Here is a 19,073-nt window from a genome sequence, read left to right as displayed (position 1 = left end):
AAAACCTTCAGTTACAAATATTTCTCCTAACTCTAGTTCATTCAGTGAGGATGAAGAGATCCCATCCACAACAAGCAGTGGCTGCTATCAAGACAACATTGGACATTGACACACACTAAATGATTACCTGATTCAGCACTTGAAACTGTACCACCAGCTCCATGCTGGCCAGAGACCAAACCCTCACACTGCCATCCTCCCCACATGTGGCACAGTGAGACTCACCAGGGCTGAAGGTCACTTCATTCACCTGCAGCAACAAAGGGGACTGACACTCCACAAATGCCAAAGCAAGTTGAACATCGGCCCCTATTCCTTACCCATAGCTTCCCCTGCCCCCACCAAATTCTCCTCTGGTAGGAGACAGCACACAAGAAAAGAAAGGAAGATTTTGTAATGGATGCCAGGGGATGGTGGTAATTAAAATTAGTGAGGGCTATAATGGAAATTTAGAACCATAATTGCAAAGTTCAGACTGGTTGCTCCATAATGAAGGTCTTAGAAGGGAAGTCTCCATATCCCATTACCAATCTAGATACCCCCTCTTCCAGCAGGCAAACCTTTTTTAGTGGCACAAATGTAGTGCAGTGTAGCATTAAGATTGACACCCTTCAGACACTTTTTCCAGTATTTTGAACAAAAGACCACTTTATCCATTTGAGAAGTCTAGCTAATAAATAACACTGCACTTCTAGAGTGCCTTTCATCCAAAATCCCATCTTTCTCTCTTGGAAGAGATAGTATTACCTAGCTCTTCTATAGCACTTTTCACCCATAGATCTCACAGTGCTTTAAAAAGGAGGTCAGTATCATCATCCCTATTTTACAGATGGGGAAACTGTGCAGTGAAGTGACTTGCTCAGCAGGGCAGTGGCAGAGCCTGGAATAGTCTCTCAAGTTACAGTGCAGTGCTCTATTCACTAGGAAACACTGCCCAGTTTGCAGTGAAAGCTCTTTCACAGTGCCCTAGCAGTATTAGTTAAGGCTCCAGCAGTGTGATTTCTCTCAGCAGGGCCTACCCAGCTCTTCTGCAGTGTGAGCATCCTCAAAACGCATTGCACCTCAGGCTTAGGGGGCACTTGGAACACGTGCTTCCTTACAGCACAGGAACCCACTTCCAATCCCTCTCACCTTGTTCTTGTGTCCACTGATTAGTCGGATGCTGGTGCTCTCTGCCCAGTTTATGTACCACAGTGTTCCTGCAGTGGTGCCCACGATTCCCATATCCAGAGAGTCATCAAAGGTTGCACCAACTATTGTCCCATCCAGGGTTATCTCGTGTTCCAAAAGGACTGAGCTAGACCTGGGGGAAAGTGGAGTCCAGAGTGGAATATACAAAATAACTAGCTACGTCCTTAAGCATTATCCCACCTTCATGGGAAAACTGTCTGGGACTGCCGTAAGGACAACATGGTTATCCTTAACTACATAGATACTACAGTGATGGGCTCATCAGAACTGCAGCTAGTGACTACCTTTAACCATACAGAGTAACCATCTTTCTGGGGGAAATAGGAAAGAAGTTCTAAAAGGATTATTTTGATCATCCACTGTGCCTCCTTAATTTGATCCAATATATTTCACAGGTAAAAAAAGTTAGAAAAAGAGAAGAATTGACACATACAAAGATATTTATCAAATACTTGTGCTGTAAAAGGCTTAGCTGCAGGGCCGGCGCTACCGTTTAGGCAGCCTAGGCAATCGCCTAGGGCACCAGGATTATTTGGGGGGTGGCATTTTGCTGGGGGGCAGCAGGCGGCTCTGGTTGACCTCCCGCAGGCATGCCTGCGGAGGGTCCGTTGGTTCGCGGCTCTGGTGGAGCTGCCGCAGTCATGCCTGCGGATGGTCAGCTGCTCACGCGGCTCCAGTGGACCACCCGCAGGCACCACTGCGGCAGCTCCACCGGAGCCACGGACCAACGGACCCTCTGCAGGAATGACTGCGGCAGCTCCACCAGAGCCACGGGATCAGCACGGGGGGGCGGCGAAATGGCCGTGCGCCTAGAGCGCGAGAAACCCTAGCGTCAGTCCTGCTTAGCTGTCTAAATGGTCTAGTTTAACAAGACAACTAAGGTCGACTTGGCTTTCCAACAGGCCAAAAGCATGTGCAAGAGCTCTGAATTGTAGAGCAGACACATTAGCTCAGTATTGCCTTGTTCAACATACCATGGAAGTGGAGGAGTAAAACAAGCAGCTTTATGTAAGGCTGGGACAAATGACTACATGGCAAAAGACTGACTGAAGAGCAGGCTTCCTGTAGTGAGCTGGAGTCATTCTACAGGAATTACAAGTCTTGATAGGAAAGCTGAGGAAAGAAATTCAGGGAAGATTTCCTTCTCCTTGGAATTTCAGAGGTAGAGTGGGGCAGCAAAGCTTGGCTCAGCTGAGGGATGCATTAGCAGTTCACAGTGCATTCGAAGATCACACTTAACTTGAACAAAATATAGCATATTGCAAGCTGAGCTTTCCTTTAGGATGCTTAGATACCATGGTGACAGGTACCTAATAAAAACTTAAAGACAAAAGACAGAAGTACATCCCAAGGAGACCAGAAGGCTGCTCAGATCAGGATGGTGTACTGCATGCTAAGATCTGTAGTCTCCACAGGCTGAACTCCTGTAGTAAAGATGATGGTGGCCCCACACTGTGCTGGGATAGACTTTGCTGAGAAGAGAGGGAGTCACAGTTGTTAAGGGGCAACAAAGGATGCGATTTTCCAAGACAGAATAAACAAATTCAATTCTCTTTCCTGCTAAAAGAGGTTTTATAAATCACCAAGACAGAGATCAGGTGAAGTAAACCCAAATATTTTGAATACCAAGAATGTCTACCACTAATGACATGATCAGTAAGGAGATGGAACATTCTTTAAGCCTGACCAGGATTAAATACCTACCTATCTGGACATGCTAAAATAAGCCAATGAAGAAAATGCAAATTGTGTCTGGTTCAAAAAATTTGATACTTGGGCTTGTCACAGACATACACAAAGAGAATTGTAGGTTTTCTAAACCCCAATGCCTTGGGACAAGGATAAGAAAGGAACAGCCAGAAATTTCCACTTTGAATTCCAAGAGAATCCAGACCCAAGAACCAAGAGTCACAGGAATTTAGAGGAGCTAACAATTAAAGGACAAGGGAAACAGTTGCATAGGCTAGTCAAAAGCCTACCTCTGCCAATGAAAAGGTACCACCTACTGTGTTCAGGGAGTACAAAAGAGGAAGGAGAAGGTATGTCCAGAAGTGGACTGAGTAGCCATGTATCTCAGCACAAACCTCTCTCTTCAGGTTTGTGCAAACATGAGTTCGACACTGCACACACAAGCCACCTCACCTGGCATCAGAACCTTTCAGCCTCAGCTCCTGCACCGCTGCCACTGACCACAGTCGAATTCTCTTGGTGTTGCTGCCACTGACCAGCCTGTTGCCACAACACACAAGCACACCTAGGATAACAGAAAGGAAATGCTTAATGCAACATTAATACCCACACTTGTTGATCATTATAAAGGGACTGATAGACTCTATCAACTAAGTTTGCTGGTAAATGTTTGGGAGGAGGAGGAGGAGTGGCTATCCCACCAGGAATCTGAACCCAAGGCCTCTTGTTTGCTATCCAGAGGTTTCTAGAAGTTGGAGGCTGAACCCAGGCCTCTTAGCAATTGCACAGGAAATATGCATGCATACTTGCACCAGCTATGGCATGAATCTAGTGCCAATCAATTCTAGGATCTGCCAGTAATTCAGCATTTGAGTACTGAGAAACAGTTTGAATCAGGGTCCAGCAGGACCAAGATTCTTCTTTCCTCTCAAGTCTCTGTGGAATTTAAGACACAATCTTATCAGAAGCCAGTAGCATCTGTACTTACCAATCTCACCCTCATCAGCCTCCCAAGTCATGAAACAGCGGTTGGTCTGTGTGTCCCACACACAGATCTGTCCTGTGTTGGTCCCACTATAAAGGAGGTAGTTGGTGCTGTAGCAGAGAGATGTCAGTTCCACCTGTCCTATCATATCAGGGATGGAAGCTCTATGAACCTGCCACATAACAAAAAGCAGCAGGGTCAGAGAAATCATGATAGTTTATTTTTAAAAACCACCCCCAAATTAAGTTAATTCACCCAGTATTTTAGCATTAACTGAAAACCAGTCACCACCAGCAGGTGTTGCATCACTGAGGCTATGTGTACACTACCATGGTAAGTCGACCTAAGTTACGCAACTCCAGCTACGTGAAAAATGTAGCTGGAGTCGACATAGCTTAGGTAAACCTACTGTGGTGTCAACTCCGTGCTGGATCAACAGGAGACACTCTCCCATCGACTTACCTTACTCTTCTCCTTCCGGATGGAGTATCAGGTCGACTGGAGAGTGCTCTGCCATCGATTCAGCAGGTCTTCACTAGACCCATTAAATCGATCCCCGGTGCATCGATCGCCAGAGTCTTGATCCCATAGTAGTGTAGACATAGCCTAAGAGAACCCAATCGCCCCCACTCACTGGCACAGACTAATACCGGCAGAGCCTTTCATACCCATTACTGTGTGGGCTTTAAAATAAGACAAGGTAAAGTGTGACAAATAGAAAGGAGAAGTTCAGATGTTGAATCTGCAAACACCTAGAAGATAATAAGGTGATAAGTAACCGTCAGCATGGGTTTGTCAAGAACAAATCATGGCAAACCAATCTAATGGCTTTCTTTGACAGGGTAACAAACCTTGTGGATGGGGGAAAGAAGCAGATGTGGTATATTTTGACTTTAGTAAGGCTTTTGATACCGTCTCGCATGACCTTCTCATAAACAAACTAGGGAAATACAAACCTAGATGGAGCTACTATAAGGTGAGGGCATAACTGGCTGGAAAACCATTCCCAGAGAGTAGTTATCAGTGGTTCACAGTCAAAACTGTGTCCTGCAGGGATCAGTTCTGGGTCTAGTTTTGTTCAATTTCTTCATCAATGATTCAGATAATGGCATAGAGAGTATACTTATAAAGTTTGCGAATGATACCAAGTTGGGAGAGGTTGCAAGGGCTTTGGGAGGATAAGATTAAAATTCAAAATGATCTGGACAAACTGGAGAAATGGTCTAAAGTAAATAGGATGAAATTCAATACGGACAAATGCAAAGTACTCCACTTAGGAAGGAACAATCACTTGCACGCATACAAAATGGGAAATGACTGCCTAGAAAGGAGTACTGCAGAAAAGGATCTGGGGGTTATAGTGGATCACAACCTAAATATGAGTCAACAGTGTAACACTGTTGCGAAAAAAGCAAACATAATTCTGGGATTTATTAGCAGGAGTGTTGTAACCAAGACACTAGAAGTAATTCTTCCGCTCTACTCCATGCTAATTAGGCCTCAACTGGAGCATTGTGTCCTGTTCTGGAGATAGGACAAGAAACAATGGGCTTAAACTACAGCAAGAGAGTTTTAGGTTGGACATTAGGAAAAACTTCCTGTCAGGGTGGTTAAGCACTGGAACAAATAGCCTACAGAGGCTGAGGAATCTCCAACATTGGAGATTTTTAAGAGTAGGTTAGACAAACGCCTGTCAGGGATGGCCTAAATAATACTTAGTCCTGCCTTGAGTGCATGGGACTGGACTAGATGACCTCTCGAGGTCCCTTCCAGTTCTACACTTCTATTATTCTATGTACCTTGAGGCTGATGTCAGCTCCCCGCTGCTCAATTAGCCAGAAAGTCACTGCTCCCCTGCCTACACAGGCCAGTTCACCAGCAGAAAGAGGATTAAAGCCCACCTCGTGGACTGGTTCTAAGAAATGGGTGGACGACATTAGGTCATAAGTATGGGTGTTCCACAGGGCGAGGGTCCGGTCACTGTAGTCCCCTATATATGACATGAAAGACAGTAGGAACTTCAGGATATCACTTTAATTTCATATACATGTTGCACATTTCCATATTAAATTAATCAAAATTCCTCCCAGTTTAACATAGACACAACTTAAACTTCAACTCTCTTTGCTTAAACATGCACTACTAACTTCCCTTATGTCAAATTGTATAGCAATCTAGTGATCTTACACAGAAGAGACACCAAAAATGACCTTATCACATCGTGTGTGCATTCTGTAGACATCCAGTAACCCAAGTGACTATGTAACAGGAACTTTACATCCTAATTCTATACCACAAGTGACCTCATTACACCTAAATACCCTGTGGGTATCGTACCCTCAGTGAACTCTTTACACCAGCTGGCTGTCCTGGAGACATCCTCCACAAGCTCATAGGTTACAGGTTCAGATGACTAACCTAATGTAACAAGGAGCCTATCATCACGAGAGTATGCCATGGCCTGTACTTGGGTCTCATGATGGAAAATAACTTTTTGGCAAGTCCCATCCTGTATGTTCCAGATGCGGATCTGACAACGTGAATCTCCATTCCCCTGGCCAGAGCCAGAGGCGAGAACCTGGCAAAACAATAATATATCACCATTGGGAACTCAATAAAAAATGATATGGATGTTCTAGGAGAGTCAACAAGCCCTATGTAGTCATTAAACCAAAAGTGAACTCATATAGATGGCAAGAGGAAAGCTCTGCAGATTCATAAAGATGGAGGCACCTGATGAAAAGATACACCACAGGAGAAGAGTGAAAGCTTCATGGTCACATACACACAGCATTAAGTGCCAGCTAGTTGCAGATGAGGCATGAGGATTAGCACACGCACGCTTCAACTCCAAAAAACAGAGTCTCTATGCAGTGGGCTAGAGAAGCAGCTCAGGCAAAAGAGGAAACAGATACACATAGGAGCTCATTCAGCAAAGTCCATCCAGTTAAGGACAAATAGTACATATAGCCAAACCAAGCTTCTCCAGGAGCACAGGAGACATTCATACCTGGGCATCATGGCTGACTGCTAAAGTAGAGATCTCTTCAGGGTGGCCAAGCCAATGCTGCTGCGATCCTGAGTGCAGGTCTTCAACCACAATCACACAGCCACAGGTATAGGCAAAAAAACCTAGGTGCAGTGTGAAGAGGAGGGATATGAGATCAGGAGAGGTCTGCACAGAGGCCTTGTGTACAGGCCTGTACACTGCTGCATCTAACCTACACAGCACAGTTACAGAAGTGAAACTAACTCTTCTGTCTAGAGTTCTTTAGAGTTAACTGCCTTTCCATTACAGGCCATGGGGTGTCCTTCCAATCAGGGAATGGGCAGAGGTAGAAATCTCTGTTCCTCCAGATTTGATGAAGAAAAGCTCTTCAGTGCCATCTAACAGCTCTGACATAAAGAGGTGAGAGGACCTATAAAACAACACGCTCTCTTCCCTGTCACCATGTGAGCTGAACAACTAGAGGCTGGAAATTACTTTGCTAATAGGATTCTCCAACATGCCTGAATCAGCCAGTGCTTGCTGATACAAAATAAACTCACTACAGCAGAGTGAAACTCTCATGTGGATGGCACAAGACTATTTAACTCATCTAACTGTGCAATGTTTTCACATGTAATGTGCCATTACAGAAGTGTTGAGATACACACACACACTTTCCTGAAAACTCAGCCCTAGAATACCTGTGTCTGGGTTCCAGACCATATTCCCCCTTCCATTCCCATTATAGCCAATGACTGCCTTTAATTTCAGGCCCTCGTTACCAGCTGGAGGATACGAGACACTCTGCAAGAAAAACAGACACTGGTGCAAGACCACTTTTGACAGGATACTCCATGTCGGTTCAATTCTAAATACTCGCACAGGAACTACCGCGCACACACATATGCACATGCACATACAAAGAGTTTAACAATCAAACACAAGCCCACCCACTTCTGTAGTTATACATACAAAAAGTGAAACCCACACTAGTCAAACCAAACATATATGCTCTTCCAGATATATATATATATATATATATATACACACACACACACACACACACACACACACACACACAACACACACACCCCACAAGCATCTTCTAATAGATTTGGGGTAACACTGCCAAACACTCCACCTGGGGAGTAGGTGTTAGTGCTGTTGGGAAAGGGTTAAATGGATTCTGCTGACTCACTGACAGGGATGCTTGTTTACCCCACTTGGAGATAAGGGAGGTGGGAGTAGCTCTCTGGGGAACAGCGGATCTAGAGCCTGAGTGAGCAGTCCTGAGGGAGGAAGTCTAGGAGCTGTAAAACCAGGGAAGAAGGATTGAACTGAAATGTATGTTCTCATTGCTTTGTTTGCTAATAAAGCTGAATCCCAGGAAGGGGTAAGTTTGGACTTTCTACGTGGGAAAGACGTCTGCTCTCAAACATGTGCCTACAGACTCTCTGAAGCACTCTCAGTATCTTTTGAACACAAAATATACAGATTTGCAGAGAAAAATAAGTGACCCAAAACCACTTATGGAAAGATCATAGTCAACTCATCTGTGGCCATAACAGAAAGTGAGACTAGTGCTAAGGGTTTCTAAAACATGGGAGTGCATTTCATAAAATCCTTCACCTATCCTGCCTGAGGTATAAAAAGGAAGCTACATTAGGAAAGAACCAAACCAAAACCAATCTTTCCTGCTCTTTACCTGGCCAGACTCATAGCACTGGGGCGATTCTTACCTTGGGGAGTGCAGATGCTTTGAAGCGAGGAGTAAAGTGCCTGTAGGAATCTGGGCGGATATAGTGCTGGGGTTCAGGACCCTTGGTCTCCTTTCTAGGTTCTAGCACAAAACATAAAATAAGCCTAACTTTGCTCATGATAATGGTGCATCTTGAGCAATTAGGCCAGTTAATGTTCTGGTTTATTAACCTTCTGGATGTTGAGGAGGTGTGTACACACACACACACACACACACACACAGAGGCTGGATTCTACATTGCCCTGCACCTTGTGCAGTCATTTATACCAGTACAAAGAGGGTGTAAAATTACCCAATCAGAATGTAACATTCACACACACTCTTCTCAGGTGCAAATGGCTGCACCAGGGGAAGAGTCACAGAGATAGATATACATATTTTCCTACCAATCCCCTCTCTGGTTGGAAAATGCCAGCATACCAGGTGTAAAGACAGACTATAATTCAATAACCTATTTCTGTCATTTTGTTAGGGTGACAGATACTCCACAAACTCAAAGTACTACCACACTGTGCACTATGGGCATCAGTACCTGAGAAGAACAAGCCAAGCAAATAGAAAACCACGACTTTATAGTGAGACAAGCCTTACTTTTAAACAGAAGCTCTCTGACAAATCTTGCCTGAGGCTTTGTGCACTGGCTGCTTCATGCGTCTGGCAGATAGCCATGAGGTGCTGCAGCTTTGATGTTGTATTTCTATGAATAGACACCTTGAAAGCTTTAACAGAAAGCACAATTTCAAAGCAGAGACAGGTTACAGGGTAGAAAGGACCCCTGTGTGCTTAGAAGCAGCAGAAATGGAGATGGACCAGGAAGGGAGACAGAGAAACAACAAACAGTCATAGAGACCAAAAGAAATTTCCTTTACTCTATTCCTGTGACAAATTATATCCAAAAGAAGCAAAATATCACCTGGGAACTCTAGGAATGCATACTGCATTTGATCTTGTGGCTTAAATCACATCCCTTCCAGAATCCTATGGCAGGCCATCAGTATTTCCACAGACACCGGGCAGAATGCAACTTAAAACATTCCACTTGTGTCTATCTTTTCATGGATTCTCCCTCATTTATTTTATTGCGAGAAGCACACTGCCTTGCAGACAACTGCTCTATTTGCTCCCCAAAACAGCGAAGCTCTTCATAGGCCCAGAACACCCCTTGATTTACCATTTCCTGAGTGACTGGGAGACCTCGAACACTCCTGACTCACTTTGGGCCTCACAACAAGAGTCTCCTCATTCTTGACTGGTTCCTCCATGACAAGGACCGAGTGGTTTTTGTTTCCATCTGCAGCCCCTCTGCTGCTGCCTTTCAGACCTGCTTCCTCCCCTTCATCTGACTCAGAGAAAACATCTGCAGAAGAACATTGGTAGAAATGAGGGGAGAGTTATTCTGTGCTTCTCAGGGGTTATTTCATGAGTGTCTGACCCTTCAATTACAGAGAGGTTACAAAGCAAAGCATTTGAATGCCCAGATTCTCCCCATGGCATTTTCCTGTTGCCTGTGGGGAGAATCCAGAATTCATCCAAGGTCAGAGATCCGAGATATTCACAGCACCCTTGGAAATGTTTAGCCAGCAGTTCAGTAGATGGAACCAGGGGGCAAGGGAAAAAATGGCACCAATAATTACTAGACAGTACAAGGCTGGGAAGGGAAGGTGCAGAGTTGCTCATCTCAACCTACAGGTGGAGGTGGAGGGAAGGGGTGCCAAGGCAGTTGTTGAATTATAGAGGGAGTTTTCCCCCAACGAAACCTTAATTCCCCTTCTCTACAGGTGATTCCACTTCTCACCATCACGTCCTGGTTGGTGGATAGAGCTGATATCCAGATGTGGTGGTGAGGCCAGAGATGGAAGAGGAGCTGACTGGCGAGGTATCTCATTGGCACTGGCTGTAAAATCCTTTAGCTTCTCAGAGTTAGCTTCTGTGAACAGAAAAGGGGACTGGGTAATTTCCTCTGACGTCCTCTGAAGACAGGTTGAGGCAATGGCAATACAGTACCAATATGCTCAGCTCTCCAGCTTCCTCATACCCAGATGAAGTCATTTACAGATGCCTTATCCTTTGTCCTCATGAGGAGAGAAAGGAGAGACAGGGAGAGGTGAGAAGGAAGAGACAGTGGAGAAAGAGAAAAGCAGGAGAGGTTAAGGTAACAGAGCTGAGGAGGATGAAAAATAAGAGATGAGGAAGAAGTTTATCAGCTAGCCCATGGCTGACCCACATTGCTCTTGCCCTCCCCAACAGTTGTCTCTGTAACAAGGGGAAACACTAATCATCGGAGATTTCAAACCGCAGATTAATCCCTAGCACTAACAAGGAATTAGCTCTTAGTGTCCTGGCATCCTTGGCCAAAGAGCTAAAATCCCATTTATAATCAATTCAAGGCTCTCCTGTGTCCTGAAAATGGCTTTGGAAAAATGTGTCTGAATGGGTAACAAAATGAAAGAGGCAAACTCACCAGCTCTGGGAGGCACTAGGGACTCAACATAGGGATGAACACTGGAAAGGTAATGAGACAAGAGTTACAACAATGGGGGTGAGAACAGGAGAGAGAGGGGAACAATGGAAAGCATTCCCAAGCCAATGAGATTTGATGAAGGATTGCAGTGCTCTTACTCAGCCTTGGGTGACTCCACTCTAGACACAGCTAAGAAGTCCCAAAGGAAGATGGCATCTCCAATGCTGATGACGTGCTGTTGGTCAGGGGTGAAGGCCACCTGTCGCACTGGCTCAGAGTGGCCAATATATACCTGGGAGAAAGTAAGAGTGGAGGGGCATTTCTTCTACTTCCAATGCAACTGCTACACCTTTACATGTTCTTAGGACCATTCATGGTTCCCCTCAGCACAGATAAGGCGGTAAAGGGCCTTCCTGGAAAAGGCTCTTTCATATATTTCTGTATAGTTATCGTACCTTATCAGATATACAGTACAGGGGGAATTCTGTCCACAACTACCTAATAGAGGTTCTTTTATGTACCTCCTGAGGGTGCATACACCAGGCCTGCACTGCTTAGTTTTGGGGTCATTCTTTAATGAGGTCACAGTAGTCTGGAGGAATGAGCATGGGATTGGAAACTGGAAGAACCTGAGTCCTCCTGGCTCTGCCCAATTCCTGTGTGACCTTGAACAAGCTACTTCACTACTCTCTTTTGTTCCATCTGTAAAAGGGGTAATGCCTGCCTATCTATGTCCTGGATAGTGGTGTGGTGAGAATTACTTAATGATGGTAAGGAGATATAGAAATATTTAGTATTATTATTAAGTGAAATGAGTTTGGTGTTCTCCATCCATGCCCCATTGGACAAACTATCACAGTTATGACTGGGAACCATGGATCAATACTGGACAAATCGAGGTTGACGGCCCTTGGCAAACCCATGTGGAGGAGGTTAGCTGCACTATTGCTTTCTGCTCAGAAGAGCTAAGTGGCATTCATAGTGGAAAAGTGTAAGGCGCCACTGATTTTTTTCCCTCGTGTCCAGTACCTGAAAGTTGATGTCGAACCTCATCTTATAGTCCCACACTTTGACAACCCTATCACCGGCCGTCAGCAGGTACTTGGCATCCTCACTCAGTGCCAATGAAGAACAGGATAGCTTGTGCACACGAGACACCTGTGAACAAGACAAGACATCATCACTGCTAGCTGAACCAGCTGTTTCCAACTTGATCAGCGAGAGAAACATAAGGACAAATTGTCTAAGATGTCCAACAGGAAATGGGAGGAAAAAGGGTTTATGCAAGGGAATACTTTTGCCCTCTTCTGATAAAAAAAAGTTTCAAACAGTAAGAGAGAGGGGGCAAAGATGCCCAGCTGCTCCATACATGGAAGGTCTGTGATTGCTTCCAATCCTACATCACTCTGTAACTGTGCACAGACTGCAAAGTTTGTTAGACACATTGAATCTGGATAAATGTAGAACTCTTCAGTCGGGTGACAGGAGTGTGAGGGAGCAAAGCAGGAGGGAACAGATTTAACCTCATCTGGGGAATAACCATATTAGCTACGTACTTCAGGTGACTCCGTTTTTCTTAGAAGCCTGTGATTGCCAGGACTTCATCACGGAGTCCCATGTTCACTGTCAAGAGGTGTGGAAACTGAGGGATATCCCAGAGACCACAGAGCATTCACTTCACAAATTCCTTACCTCTCGGACCAAGCGCCCAGTTTTGGCATCAAGCACAAGGACTTTGTTGGAGGAAGTGGACACCAAGAGGTGGCCAACAGGCATGGGAGCAAAGCTGATTCTCAGAGCAGAGTCTAAGCTGGTGCTGTCCAAGTCCAGGATGCTGACATCTATCCTCAGTAGCTGTGAAACAAGAAGCTATTGAACACCAGCTTCCTGAAGCTGAACAGCTGTTCCTGAAGTGAACAATTCCACATGAAATGATCCAGATGGCAGGGAATCCTAAGGAACTTCTACACAATCTGAGGATATTTTTAGACCATTTCCCCCACTGCTTTATTGTCTGAGGCTGCAAAAGGAGGAGGAAAATGTACCTCACTCTCTTTCCCCTTTAATCTTCTCAAGCTACCTGATTAAGTGGTGGCTCTGGGCAGGCACTGTAAGTGTGTATTACTCAAGAAGTCATTTCCTATAAAGGTACAGATGCTGTAAGATTCCCTATTGCTTTTCAGCAACTTCACCTCTTGCTCCGTAAGGGCTGGATGTGATTGTGGAAGGAAGACATTCTGATTTGGTGTTTCCATCCCACAGCAGCATCCAAAAGAAGGAAATCAAAACCACATCCCAAGTGTTTTCCACATGGCGAAAGACATGTAAAAGGGTTATGTCAGACTCCATCAAATAGGATTTATGGGGTTCTTGAACCATCTGGGAAGAAATCTCTTTTCCTTACCCTGCAAAGCATTCTGCAGCGTGTGATGCCAGGAATGCCCTCCCTCCTACTCTATTCTCCCTTTGGATCAAGGCAACTTCCTTCCAGTTACCTCATCCAGAGAATGGGCATCCATAACGGTCACAGTGTACTTAGAGGGGCCCACAAAGGCGAGGAGACGTCCATCCCCACTAAGGGCCAAAGCATTGGGACTATGTTCAGCATCTTGGGACACCACATTGCCTGGATATGACAAAACACAGGGTGAATTAGATAAACGGGAAGGAGAGATAGCCTAAAGGGAGAGTGACTGATTATATACTGCAGCTGAGATAAAATTCATTCTATTAACGTTTTAGGTGTTACTCCTCTCTCTGAATCAGCACTGAGCCAGTACCCCAGCATGGTGCAAAGGGTAAATCTGTGCTGTGGAAGGTGCCAGACTTGAACAGCTATTATACACACATTAAAGATAGATCTGAATCAGAACATTCACATCAAGATCTGAAACAGCCCAAAATTTGGGGATGCCTGGAAATGGGGTTGCAATTTGAGCAAACGGATTATATTTGAGGCACACACAGTACCACAGTGCAATATCAATGGAGGAAGTTGGATTTTATTGTAGGGGTTTTTTTTTAGCATAGGCAGGGGATTGTGACAAGCAGTTACTGCACATGGATCTCAGCGAGGGTTTAAACAGCTTAAATCCGTAAAGAGAAATGGCTGCAAAAAACTGCAGTACAGTGAAGTAAGTTTAAGTTAGTAGATGAACTCAAAGAATGTCTTATCACAGAAATCAAGATGACTGGTCTATATTTAGCCTACTGCTGAAAAAGGCCACTCTAGATTTAAGATCATGTGTTATTTCTGGGGGTGGACAGGAAAAAAAGGGAGGCAGTATGGCTAGGGCTCTGGCTTCAGACCAGAGTCAAGAAGCCCAGGGTGCTAGTTCCAGTTCTCATACTGGCACATTGTGTGACCCTGGACAAGTCACATCCTCTATCTGTGCCTCTGCTTCCCCTCCCACCCTTTGTCTGTCTTGCCTGTTTAGACTGGAGGTTCTTTGGGGCAGGGGCCATTTCTCAGTGCTTGTATGGTGCCTAACAGAATGGCGCCCCCTACCTCAGCTGAGGCCTCTATGTGCTACTGTAATTCTACTATCACTCTTTCTTTTTTTTTTTTTAAGCGTGCATTCAATCTGAAAGAGGATATACATGCAATGTGAGCCCATCTGCAACGTTAAAATACATCAATCCAGTTACAAACCTTTGGAAACCAGAGTGACAATGAAATGTTAACAGAACCTCAGTGAGAGCAATATTAACAGGCAAGAAAGAAATACAGCTAACTTGTCTCAAAAGGATCATAGGATGCCCTCTGAAAATTACTTCTTGGAATTTTGAGCCTTTTAGCCCTGGAGACAACATCAGAAAGAGGGATGCAGAACCCTTACCCAGAACTCTGAGGATGTGACTCTTCTGGGCTGCACAGTTATAAAGAGCCAGGGTCCCATGGGAGCAGGAACTGAACATCAAATTGCCATCTGGGGAGAAGGTCAGACCAGTGACTGCACCACGGTGCTGCCTACATAACACAGAAAACACGTGAGACACTGGGGCAATAAAGCAGAGCAGACTGATGTGAAGTGCAGTGGAGGAGTCCCTGGATTAGGAAGGAGATCAGAAACAGTGCCAGGGACAGTCAGAAGCCCACCCTATTTTTCCCTGTCGTAGTACAAGACGGTTGGTTGTCTTTATTCCCAAGGGTGCTGGGGGAGACTAATCAACAAGTGCAGTGCTCTTGCTGCCAACAGCTTCCAGGATGACATATCCACACACTGACATGTACTTTTGATCATTCTTCACTCCCCAACAGAAATGCTCTCAAGTGCATCCTGTCTGGTGGACCCCCAACATGTCTCCCCTATTCTTGGCCACCTTCCTCTACGGTGGAGAGTCCCAGTCACGCCTGACTCTTAAAACTAACCCAAAACCCACGCACCCCACAGCCATGACCCCACTAGGCTTTTCCTTTCCAAAACCAGCTCATTGTAACTCACGTGATGAGATGGCTAAGTCCTAAGGAATGTGTTCTTCCATTATGGCCCTACACTAATGTTAGCTCCTGATATTTCACTCATGTGGATGGACTTCTTACTCACACCATTGCCGTGACTCCCATCATTTAGATTTTTACATATGAATATACAATATCCATTTGTCAAACGTACTTGTGTTCCATTAGTAGATCAGAGGCAGTCAGGCTGAAGGTTCTCACCACTCCACTGCTGAACCCACATGCAAATATCTGTTGTGCAGGATGAAAGGCCACAGTACATGGCATCTCATCAGAGGCAGTGAAGTCATATAGCTGTGGGAAAGGGACACACAGAAGCATGGCTTGGGGATATGCAAAACCTGGCAGCAGTATGTGGCAGAATGAGATAACATCCCAGTTCCCCGTCACAAGTCTATCATCACAGTGAAGCTGTGTAATCCCTTGGGGCCTGATCCAAAGCTCAGCGAAATCAGTAGGAGTCTTTCTATGGACTTCAACGGACTTGGGCTGCGGAGCTATAACACTGCATTGTAGACATTCAGGGTTGGGCTGGAGCCTTCCCCCCTTCCTGGGTCTCACAGCCTGGGCTCCAGTCTGAGCCTGAACGTTTACATTGCACTTTTACAGTCTGAGCCTAAGTCAGCTGACATAGGCCAGCCATGAGGGTTTTATTGAAGTGTACTCATACCCACAGAGACCTGATCATTATGGCCTAGCATTAACCTACAATATTTAGTAGATGGAAGAAAAGCAAGTGGTATTTTAAATATTTGACTTTTGGAGCTAAAGCCAAACTACACTGAAACATCTTGAACTTCATGCAGTAGTTCTGGAGGGATCTGTTGTTGTTTGGGGTAGATTTAAGAGATTTTAAAGTGAGATATGTTGCTAGCACCAGCTACAGTCAGTTGACATAAACAAAGATTGTGCTGACTTCCTTTTACAGCTCCACCAGCAAAGCTGAGTTTTGACTTCTACTACCTCTATCTTCATTGAGCTTACACTACCTGCTGCATGGACGCAAGGTCCCAGATCCGGATGGTGTTATCCTGGGACACCGTAGCCATCTGCTTCCGGAGCCCATCCACAGAGAATGCCAGAACAGAGTCAGTGTGGGAGCGCATGAGGGTATTGTAGCCCCGGGACTGTACATCCAGGTAACCCAGGTTCCCAGTAGAGGTGGTGCACAGAACTTTGAGACTATCTGGACTGATGCTGACAGAACTCACTGGACCTTCATGCTCTGGGGAAACAGATGTACCAGTTGATAAATTATCCCAGGGCCCAAAAAAGTGGTAGGTCTAGATCATAGTTAAGTGACCACCCTTTTATTTCATTTCTATGTCCTTTACTTTCCTGAGTGCTCTGTGACTAACTTTTCTCAGGTTTTAGTCTAGCCACAAAATCAAGCCAGTGTTATTTATAAAAAGTCTTTATTTTTCAGTATCACTGCATTTCTTTCCAGGATGGATGAAGAACTCCTGTGCTTCTCCCATAAATTTTCATTGGACAGATATGCAATAAGCATTAAGGACTAAGAGTTACCTTACTCAGAAGACTCCTGTCTTTCTTCAGAATTCCAGAAAAACAAGGACCACTCTTGAAGAGATAATCCCCAAGATTCATTCTGTACAGACTTATCTAACTTTTCACTGCAGGAGGTGGCAGTTACTCCACACCAGAGTCTAGCCCACTGTGAGAGCACCATAAGAGAAGCCTAAGAATGAATTTCTGTTGCTCTTCACAAGAGCTCAGGTTTGGGAATGGATTGGAAGAGCAGTGTAGTGGAACTCTAGGCTGCATTCCCTTTTTCCTCCAGGAAAGCTTTGGCCCCATAGGGCTAGGTTGATATGAATGCAGAACTGAGAGGGGAATGAGTGAGAGGGATCCATGGTCTACTCACCAGCCTCCAAGAAGACTGCTGAGAAATCCAGTGGCCACAGCCGTACATAGCCATCCTCTGAGGCTGTGGCACAGAAGGTAGAGGAGATACTAATACTGTTTATAGCAATCCCAGGGCCTGAAAGGACAAACATTACCAATTAGCACACCGTAAGGAAACAAAAAATTACCAAAATAGATTGGACCAATGATCGATCTAGTCCAATGCTGAATGACTCAGAGGAAGGTGCAAGAAACCCGGCAGTAGCAGTTATAAGATCAGTTGTCCACAGGGAAAATAAGAACGTCCATACTAGGTCGGACCAAAGGTCCATCTTGCCCAGTACCCTGTCTTCCAACTGTGGCCAATGTCAGGTGCCCCAGAGGGAATGAACAGAACAGGTAATCATCAAGTGATTCATTCCCTGTCGCCCATTCCCAGCCTCTGGCAAACAGAGGCTAGGGACACCATCCCTGCCCATCTTGGCTAATAGCCATTGATGGACCTATCCTCCATGAATTTATCCACTTCTTTTTTGAACACCTTCTCCTAACCTCCAATTGCTAGATGACAGATCATGCCCCAAATCAGAAGGGTTTTTATTACAACCAGAACTCTTGTTCATACTTAATATTACTATTATAATGGTGGGTATCCTTGTAATCCATAGAAAGGTCCAATCACTTTTCAAAGACTGCCATACTCTTGGCATTAACAATACATCGTGGCAATGAGAGTCACAGGCTAATGGTGTGAAAAAGTGTTTCCTTTATCTTTTCAAATTGGTTCATCTATGGAAGGAGAAACGAGAGAGTAAAGAGAGAGAGAAGAGAGGGAAAGGGAGTGGGAATGTAGCAAAGGAGACTGTGTGCATTAAGAAATGGCTAAGACATCCAATGCTTATGACTATATCAATGAAGTCTAGTCTAATCAAAAGCACTGGGATCCAGAAACTCTGATCCTAATACAACTTGTGACCATGGTCAAGTCTTAAATTCTACACCTCAGTTTCCCCATATATAAAATGGGAATGATATCTACCCTTTTCAAAAAGAGCTTGGGAAGCTTAATTAATATACATTTTTAAAGCATTACAAAGTGAAAATAGCAGGGATCATGGTGGTGGTGGTGTCTATTAGAGATCACCAAATCAGGAAGAGGAGATGGATGAGGCATTTCTAGGACAAACAACAGAAATATCTAAATCGCAAGACCTGGTAGTAATGGGGGACTTTAACTACCCAGACATCTGTTGGAAAAGTAATACACTAAAACACAATTTCAAATGAGTTCATGGGGGACATTGGGGACAACTTCTTATTTCAGAAAGTGGAGGAAGTAACCAGAGTGGCAGCCATTTTAGACTTGATTCTGACCAAGAGGGAGAAACTGGTTGCAAATCAGAAGGCGGAATGCAATTTGGATGAAAGTGACCATGAAATGATAGCTTTCATTATTCTAAGTACAGGAAGGAGTGAGAACAGCAGGATAAGGATAATGGTGTGAGGTTGCACTCCATATGTTTTATGGAAATATGCCTATGAGTGTAAATATAACGTAACTGGAATATGCTTTATGCAAAAGGTCTCTTGCAAGGTATCATTGCAAAGCTTATAATCTACTGAGTGTGTTCAACCTATTTGTATGAATGTGTCATGCTTGTACCTGAAGCT

At 44.7% G+C, this 19,073-nt stretch overlaps 1 protein-coding gene across 3 annotated transcripts in view; it reads right to left on the bottom strand.

Moving 5' to 3' along the window:
• WDR90 (WD repeat domain 90) overlaps positions 1-19,073 on the bottom strand; it is a 93,683-nt gene that overhangs the window by 8,361 nt on the left and 66,249 nt on the right. For all 3 annotated transcript variants that reach the window (XM_050968039.1, XM_050968038.1, XM_050968037.1), the window contains 20 exons: positions 17,422-17,538; positions 16,526-16,761; positions 15,691-15,830; positions 14,914-15,044; positions 13,570-13,700; positions 12,767-12,928; positions 12,104-12,232; positions 11,233-11,366; positions 11,075-11,115; positions 10,409-10,540; positions 9,785-9,970; positions 8,594-8,694; positions 7,556-7,658; positions 6,876-6,997; positions 6,284-6,443; positions 5,665-5,855; positions 3,869-4,037; positions 3,334-3,445; positions 1,132-1,303; positions 128-250 (listed from right to left, as the gene is read on the bottom strand). In XM_050968039.1, coding sequence (XP_050823996.1) covers positions 128-250; positions 1,132-1,303; positions 3,334-3,445; positions 3,869-4,037; positions 5,665-5,855; positions 6,284-6,443; positions 6,876-6,997; positions 7,556-7,658; positions 8,594-8,694; positions 9,785-9,970; positions 10,409-10,540; positions 11,075-11,115; positions 11,233-11,366; positions 12,104-12,232; positions 12,767-12,928; positions 13,570-13,700; positions 14,914-15,044; positions 15,691-15,830; positions 16,526-16,761; positions 17,422-17,538 — 2,792 coding nt within the window. The remainder of the gene's footprint in view (positions 1-127; positions 251-1,131; positions 1,304-3,333; positions 3,446-3,868; positions 4,038-5,664; positions 5,856-6,283; positions 6,444-6,875; positions 6,998-7,555; positions 7,659-8,593; positions 8,695-9,784; positions 9,971-10,408; positions 10,541-11,074; positions 11,116-11,232; positions 11,367-12,103; positions 12,233-12,766; positions 12,929-13,569; positions 13,701-14,913; positions 15,045-15,690; positions 15,831-16,525; positions 16,762-17,421; positions 17,539-19,073) is intronic.

The sequence above is a fragment of the Gopherus flavomarginatus genome, chromosome 9 (genome assembly GCF_025201925.1).
Source record: "Gopherus flavomarginatus isolate rGopFla2 chromosome 9, rGopFla2.mat.asm, whole genome shotgun sequence".
NCBI lineage: Eukaryota > Metazoa > Chordata > Testudines > Testudinidae > Gopherus > Gopherus flavomarginatus.
This window is presented reverse-complemented; position numbering and strand designations above follow the sequence as displayed.